General features: G+C 57.8%; 1 protein-coding gene across 2 annotated transcripts; it reads left to right on the top strand.

The window, feature by feature from the left end:
* The first annotated feature begins 155 nt into the window (after window positions 1-155).
* VIL1 (villin 1) lies at window positions 156-7,129 on the top strand. 2 transcript variants are annotated; one of them, XM_032445883.2, is made up of 20 exons: window positions 156-265; window positions 1,882-1,980; window positions 2,075-2,149; window positions 2,241-2,437; window positions 2,812-2,920; window positions 3,048-3,158; window positions 3,240-3,442; window positions 3,941-4,019; window positions 4,144-4,242; window positions 4,334-4,487; window positions 4,577-4,677; window positions 4,800-4,937; window positions 5,093-5,251; window positions 5,325-5,504; window positions 5,589-5,734; window positions 5,826-5,970; window positions 6,205-6,393; window positions 6,480-6,548; window positions 6,742-6,879; window positions 6,953-7,129. In XM_032445883.2, the coding sequence occupies exons 2-20, from the start codon at window positions 1,906-1,908 to the stop codon at window positions 7,064-7,066; spliced, it is 2,481 nt and encodes an 826-aa protein (XP_032301774.1). In that variant the 5' UTR covers window positions 156-265; window positions 1,882-1,905; the 3' UTR covers window positions 7,067-7,129. The 2 variants fall into 2 exon arrangements, with proteins under 2 accessions (XP_032301774.1, XP_015724657.1); XM_015869171.3 differs by lacking the exon at window positions 156-265 and adding an exon at window positions 1,215-1,296.
* The last annotated feature ends 290 nt before the right edge of the window (window positions 7,130-7,419 follow it).

Here is a 7,419-nt window from a genome sequence, read left to right as displayed (position 1 = left end):
TGCTGGCGGGGAATATGGGTGCTCCCATACTCATTAAGGTGCCAGAGCCCCCAGTGCTGGGGCGCAACAAGTGGAGGTTGGGTGCCCCCCCAGCACAGCCACCAGTGCCCTCTTTGGCCCCACGCCTCTCCTCCTTAATGAAGCCTCTGTCCTCCTCCTTGGTAGCTGTGCTAATTGCTGAGTTTGTTAGCAGCCCTGCGTGGGGCCCGAGGAAGGGACTCACTGCTGACGGGACACGAGCAGCAAGCAGGGGTTGTGTACCCAGGTAAGGGGGCACTGGTGTGGGAATGCACTGTGGGGTGGGTGGGCTTGGGGGGGCAGAAGGCGTTGGGGAGCCCATCTCCTTGGCCTCAGGTTGCCTTTTGTTTGTGGCTGAGCCATCACCATCCCTTTTGGTGATCCCTGGGGCTGCAAGGGCACAGGGTGCCGCTGGTGGCACAGTGCTGGCTCAGCAGGGCAGGGGCAATCATGCTGTGACAGTGCTGTGATAAGCGTAGGATGGGTGACGCCTTGGTGCCAGCATTCCACAGCCCCTCCTGCGTCTCCAGGGCCACCTGAAGGCTATCAGGTAGAATTGAGGTGGAAAAGGGCAGTGATGAGAGGGTTAGGGATAAGTCAGCCCCAGAACAGCAGTTGTTGCTGGAGGACAACCCCATTCTGACCATGTTGGAGAGTCCCCAGTCCCCATGGTGTCCTCTCTCTGGCCTTGAGCTGCTCCAACCAAGGGACCTCTGGTCAGGTCCAACCTGTGGGGAGCCCCAGTGCCAGGCTGGTGTCAGCTTGGCACACAGCAAAAGAATAGAGTGAAACAGAAAGTGAATGGCTACAGGTAGGATCCGCCCCGTGCCTACAGCCCCATGCTCAGGTAGGGCAAATGGGACAATTGCCCCTTCCTATGGGGTTGGAGCCATTGGGGGTGGCTTCAACATGGCCCTGTAAGGTTTGGCTGCTTTGAATCCCCTGTGGTTGGGATTGGGAGCATCTCTGCAGCCTGCTTGGTTCCCATCTCCCACAGGGACACGGCCCCTGGGAGCTGCCCTGTCCTTTCCCCATGCGTGGGTTGGAACTTTGGTGGCTCAGTGCCATGGGAAGTGGGTGCCACCCAGGTGTCATTACCCTGAGAGTAACGGGGCTCTGTGGGCTCCTTTGAGGGATGTGGGGACCTTGACTCGAGGTTCTTCCTGCCCTTATATGGTGAACATGGGCTGGGACAGCTGGGGACAAAGGTCTCTTCTCTGCTGGCACCCCAGCACTTCCCCTAGGTACGCGCACCTTGTGCTCAGCTCTGCAGGGAAGGTGAGGGGATGGGGATGGGGGGACAGTACGTCCCAGTGCCAGCGCTGTAGGTGGCACTGGGATGGGGTGGGAGCAGAGACCCTCTGCTGGGGCTCACGAGGGGCTCTGTCTGATTGGAACTCTGAGGTGATGGGGGTTCGGGAGGAGGATGTGGCACGGCAATGCCATGAGCACAGGGTATGTGGTGTGGGGGTCCATGTGCTCATCCATAGATGCGCATACACACCCATGTAGGATCATGATGCCCATGCCATGAGCAGGGACAAAGGGAGAAGGGCCATGGAGCTGTCACCCAGGTGTGGCTCTGCAGGGGGAATGGCTCACACAGCCTGGCCCTGTGCCCAGGCAGCAGGGCAGGATGTGGGGACATGTGGACAGTGGGACGCCACGCACACTTGGCATGGCCCAGGATCCCCACTCACCACCGGGAGGGGTTGCACCCTGCTCATGTGCCCATAGCCCCCATTGGCCCCCTGTGGCTCCAGGGCGGTTTATGGCCTGGCTGGCTGCAGGACAGCAGATGGCTGCAGCCTGGCTCTTAATGAGGCTGCCCGCCGTTAACCCTAACGAGGGTGTCGGCAACAGGTCCCCCTGCCTGCAGCCAACACCATGGTGGAGCTCAGCAAAAAGGTCACCGGGAAGCTGGACAAGACCACGCCGGGCATCCAGATATGGAGAATTGAGGTAGGTTCCGTGGGTATGGGGGGCTCGGCCCAGCCAGGCTTTGGGTTTAGGACCCCTGCAGGCTCCCATGCTCACCTGTCCCCTCTTCCAACAGAACATGGAGATGGTGCCGGTGCCCACTAAAAGCTATGGCAACTTCTACGAGGGGGATTGCTACGTGCTGCTGTCGGTAGGATGATGTAGGGTCTCGGGGTGCTGTGGGGTGCCCTGGACATGGGGACACTGGGTGCATGGCTCCTAGTGGGTTCCCCATCCTGCAGACACGTAAGACTGGGAGCGGCTACAGCTACAACATCCACTACTGGCTGGGTAAGAACTCGAGCCAGGACGAGCAGGGGGCAGCGGCCATCTACACCACGCAGATGGATGAGTACCTGGGCTCTGTGGCCGTGCAGCACCGTGAGGTCCAGGGCCACGAGAGCGAAACGTTCCGTGCATACTTCAAGCAGGGACTTATGTAAGTTGCCAACATGGGCATCACGTTGCTTGCCATGCTTATCCTCCCTGCCTTACCAGAAGGATCTCTTGTGAGAGTGGCCTCTGCACCAAGAAAAGGGTAGATGTCACCTTGAGCGACATAGTTTCATGGTGTGGAGGAGATGGGTTGATGGCTGGATTGAATGATACTCGAGGTCTTTCTAACCTTAATGATATTATGACCCCTTGAGAATGTCTCTACTCTGGGGAGGTGGGATGTTGACCTGGATTCCGTTTCACTCTGTCAGTTACTTGTACCAGTGGGGAGTGGTCCCCATGTATATGGGCAGGAGAAGATCCTTGCTGGAGTGGGAAGGGTGGCCCAAGGCTTATGCTATATCCATGTCCCCTCAGCTATAAGCAGGGTGGAGTAGCCTCAGGCATGAAGCACGTGGAGACTAACACCTACAATGTCCAGCGTCTGCTGCAGGTGAAGGGCAAGAAGAACGTGGTGGCTGCAGAGGTGAGATAGGGGATGTGATCACCCCACAAAGCCCCAAGCAGAACAGGGAGGAGGGAGCTCAGACCCTGCTGGGAGGGTTGCTGAGCAGGGTTACTCTGTGTGCCTGACCCACTCTGTCCTGCTGCAGGTGGAGATGAGCTGGAAAAGCTTCAACCTGGGCGATGTCTTCCTGCTGGACCTTGGCCAGCTCATCATCCAGTGGAATGGCCCTGAGAGCAATCGTGCTGAGAGGCTGAGGGTATGGGGGGGGATCCGGCTGCTCTGTGCCCCCAGCCCCCATGCTGGGACTCCACTGTTCTGATCCTTTCCATGGGTGTAGGCGATGACCCTGGCCAAGGACATCCGGGACCGAGAGCGTGCGGGTCGTGCGAAGGTCGGTGTGGTGGAGGGTGAGGATGAGGGGGCCTCACCGGAGCTGATGCAGGCCCTGACACACGTGCTGGGGGAGAAGAAGAACATCAAGGCAGCCACACCTGATGACCAAGTGCATGAGGCGCTCAACAGTGCCCTCAAGCTCTACCAGTGAGTTGCTGGGGATGGGTTATCTATGAGTTATCTATGGAAGCATCTCGTAGGGCTGTGAGGTGTCAAGGTGATACCATGATATTGGCAGCAGGGAGTCTTGCAAGCCCCATCCCTATGGATGGCAAGAGAAAGGGGGCAAAGCCACCAGAGAGGGACAAGTCCTTTGGGTGCTGTGGTAGCACTGGGATCCCCCAGTGCCAATGGGGTTGGTACCCAACAGCTTTTACATAGATGCTTGTGCAGATGTTGTGGATGCCTTCAAACACAGAGGCATGTCCCCAGTAAAGCTGACTGTCCCCAAACCATCTGACATCCCCTTGTCCCTCACTATCCTATGACTGGGATAGGAGTGGGGATGGCAGTGATGGCAATGGAAGTGATGGAGACAGAGATGAAAGCAGAGCTGAGCTCCCCAGCCCTGCCACCCCCTTGTAGGGTTGTGGAAGATGTTTTTCAGCACCACTTCTACCCTTCTTCTCTCTCTCTCCCCACCAGTATCTCTGATGCCAGTGGGAACCTGGTCATACAAGAGATAGCAATTCGCCCCTTGACTCAAGACATGCTCCAGCATGAGGTGAGATGCTCAAGTGCACCGCCCGTTTTCCTTGGCAGCTTTTAACTCAAGTGTCCACCCAAGCGCCTTTTGAAAGTATGAAGCTGCCCTAGGTTCTAATTTCTGCTGTCATTCCCCCTCCTAGGACTGCTACATCCTTGATCAAGCAGGTCTCAAGATCTTTGTGTGGAAGGGCAAGAATGCCAACAGGGAGGAGAAGCAGCAAGCAATGAGCAGGGCCCTGGTGAGTGTTTGGGGTGGTGGTTTTGGGTTTATTGTTCCCTAGGAGAGGCTGGGTACTCCCATGTCCAGGTACTGGATCTGGCTCCCCTCAGGGCTTCATCAAAGCCAAGAATTATCCGGCCAGCACCAGCGTAGAGACAGAAAATGATGGGTCTGAGTCTGCTGTCTTCAGGCAGCTCTTCCAAAAATGGACTGTTCCCAACCAAACCAGTGGGCTGGGCAAGACCCATACTGTGGGCAAAGTGGGTGAGTGCCACAGGGTGCTGGTCCCATAGGACCGGGGGGATGCTCAAGGGGGTCCCCATGCCTGGCTCAGTCCTCACTCTTCCCCACAGCCAAGGTGGAGCAGGTGAAGTTTGATGCCACCACAATGCATGTCAGGCCTGAAGTGGCCGCCCAGCAGAAGATGGTGGATGATGGATCTGGGGAGGCAGAGGTAGGCTGTGGGAAGAAGGGGGGATGCATCCATGGGGTGTGCTGGGAGATGCTGTGGGAGTGCAGGTGCTGTGGGGCCAGGGATGCATCAGCCCTGGCAGCAAAGTGGCACCATCCCACCAGGTCTGGAGGGTGGAGAACCAGGAGCTGGTGCCTGTGGAGAAGCGGTGGCTGGGCCATTTCTATGGTGGGGACTGCTACCTGGTGCTCTACACCTACTACGTGGGGCCCAAGGTGAACCGCATCATCTACATCTGGCAGGTGAGACCCCATCCCCTACCCAGGGCTCATCCTCAGCAGGACAGAGCCATCCAGACAGATGGCCCCATGCACAAATCCCCTGTGGGTCATCCCCTTCCCCTCCATGGTCTCCCCATTCCACCTGCATTTCCCAAAGAGACAATGTCCCCACACAGGGCCGCCATGCCAGCGCGGATGAGCTGGCTGCCTCTGCCTACCAAGCCGTCATCCTGGACCAGAAGTACAACAACGAGCCTGTGCAGGTGCGCGTCACCATGGGTAAGGAGCCGGCCCACCTGATGGCGATCTTCAAGGGCAAGATGGTGGTGTACGAGGTGAGCACGGGGCTGGTGGCAGGGTGGGCAAACTGGTGGCTGTGTGACCTCTTCCTATCCCTGCTGTTCCCAGAATGGCTCCTCACGGGCGGGCAACAAGGAGCCGGCGCCCTCCACTCGGCTCTTCCACGTGCACGGCACCAACGAGTACAACACCAAGGCCTTCGAGGTGCCCGTCCGCGCTGCTTCTCTCAACTCCAATGATGTCTTTGTGCTCAAGACGCCCAGCAGCTGCTACCTCTGGTATGGGAAGGTGGGTATGGCCTCAACCAGCTCCTCCTTGTTCTCCAGGGGATGGGGTGGGCTCGGTGCTGGAGCTGTGCTGCTCGCTCTGTAGGGCTGCAGTGGAGACGAGCGTGAGATGGGCAAGATGGTGGCCGACATCATCTCCAAGTCAGAGAAGCCGGTGGTGGCTGAAGGGCAGGAGCCGCCCGAGTTCTGGGTAGCTCTGGGCGGCAAGACCAGCTATGCCAACAGCAAGAGGTACGAGCTCTGTGTGCCCAGCCCCTCGGTGGGTTCTCCTAGTGCCCCCAGTCCCTGAGCCAGTCCTCACCACAACCATGTCCCCCACCAGGCTACAGGAAGAGAATCCCTCTGTGCCCCCCCGGCTCTTTGAATGCTCTAACAAGACAGGCAGGTTCTTGGCCACTGAGATCGTCGACTTCACCCAGGATGACCTGGAGGAGAGCGATGTTTACCTGCTGGACACTTGGGACCAGGTATGCTGGGTACATAAGGATCTGTCCTGTTGGGAACAAGCTCACATTCCCAACAGGATGAAGGACCTGCAGCAGTCAAAAGCGGTGGGATGGGAGCACGGAAACCCAATCCACATGGTTTTCATTGAGGATGGGCTCCCAGCATCCCTCCTTGGGGACAGATTCTGTGTCCCCAGCCATGGGCAAGGTCCCAAAGGACCTGGTGGTGGTCTGGACATGGTGACTCTGTTGTAGATTTTCTTCTGGATTGGGAAAGATGCCAATGAGACAGAGAAGGAGGCAGCAGCAGTGACAGCACAGGAGTACCTGCGGAGCCACCCCGGCAGCCGTGACCTCGACACCCCCATTATTGTGGTGAAGCAGGGCTATGAGCCCCCCACCTTCACCGGCTGGTTCATGGCCTGGGATCCCCTCTGCTGGAGTGTGAGTCGGGGGCTGGAAATAGAGACTTTGGGAGATGGGGACAAACCTGGATGAGGCCCCGGCTGAGAGCACTTCTGTTCCTGCAGGACAAGAAATCCTATGATGAGCTGAAAGCTGAGCTGGGGGACAACGCCAGCATTGGGCACCTTGTGTCAGTGAGTGTCATAGGGAGAGGGGCAGTTGGGGCTCTGACTAACACGTGGCACAGCAGGGACTACCTGTGCCCTTGGCAGGCAGCACAAGGAGCTGCAAGAACACCTTCACGTGAAGGGACAAAGGTGTCAGTCCCATAGAAGGCAGCCCGGTAGCTCTGTCAGTGCTGTGACCTTGTCCCCCCCACCCACCCAGGGGCTCACTTCCAAGAATGAGGTCTTCACAGCCACCACCACACTGGTCCCTACCAAGCTGGAGACCTTCCCACTGGACGTGCTGGTGAACACTGCAGCTGAGGACCTGCCCCGGGGTGTGGATCCCAGCAGGAAGGAGGTGAGCTGGGGGTGAAGCGTGGGGAGGCTGGGGGGAGCCCTGTGGCTTGAGCTCATCCTCCTCTTTCCCCCAGAATCACCTCTCTGATGAGGACTTCAAGGCTGTTTTTGGTATGACCCGCTCTGCCTTCGCCAACATGCCCTTATGGAAACAGCAGAACCTCAAGAAGGAGAAAGGACTCTTCTAGGAGGGGAGGATGAGCCTGCAGCCACTACATTATTTTTACTTAATAAAATGGATTTGGAATGGGGCTTTGTGTGCTTCTCTGCCCACCCCAACACCTGCATGCAGCTCAGGACTAAAGGTCTTATACACAGCCCGAGGCACTCCCTTCGTTATCAGTGAGCTCATGCATAAAACTCAGTAAATACTCGTCAGTATCAAAGGTAAAAGCGACAAGCCATGGTACGGGAAGCACAGGGATTGCACCTGCTGGGATGGCAGGCATGGGGTAGGGCATGGGGGGCAATAGGGGTGATGTGGGGTGCACCACATACCCAACAAGGGTTTTAGAGCGCTAGGGCAGGCAGCAATAAGATT

Source organism: Coturnix japonica, chromosome 7 (genome assembly GCF_054131305.1).
Source record: "Coturnix japonica strain WE chromosome 7, WE-NBRP24, whole genome shotgun sequence".
NCBI lineage: Eukaryota > Metazoa > Chordata > Aves > Galliformes > Phasianidae > Coturnix > Coturnix japonica.
Note: the sequence above shows the minus strand (reverse complement) of the source record. Positions and strands in the feature narration are given on the sequence as shown.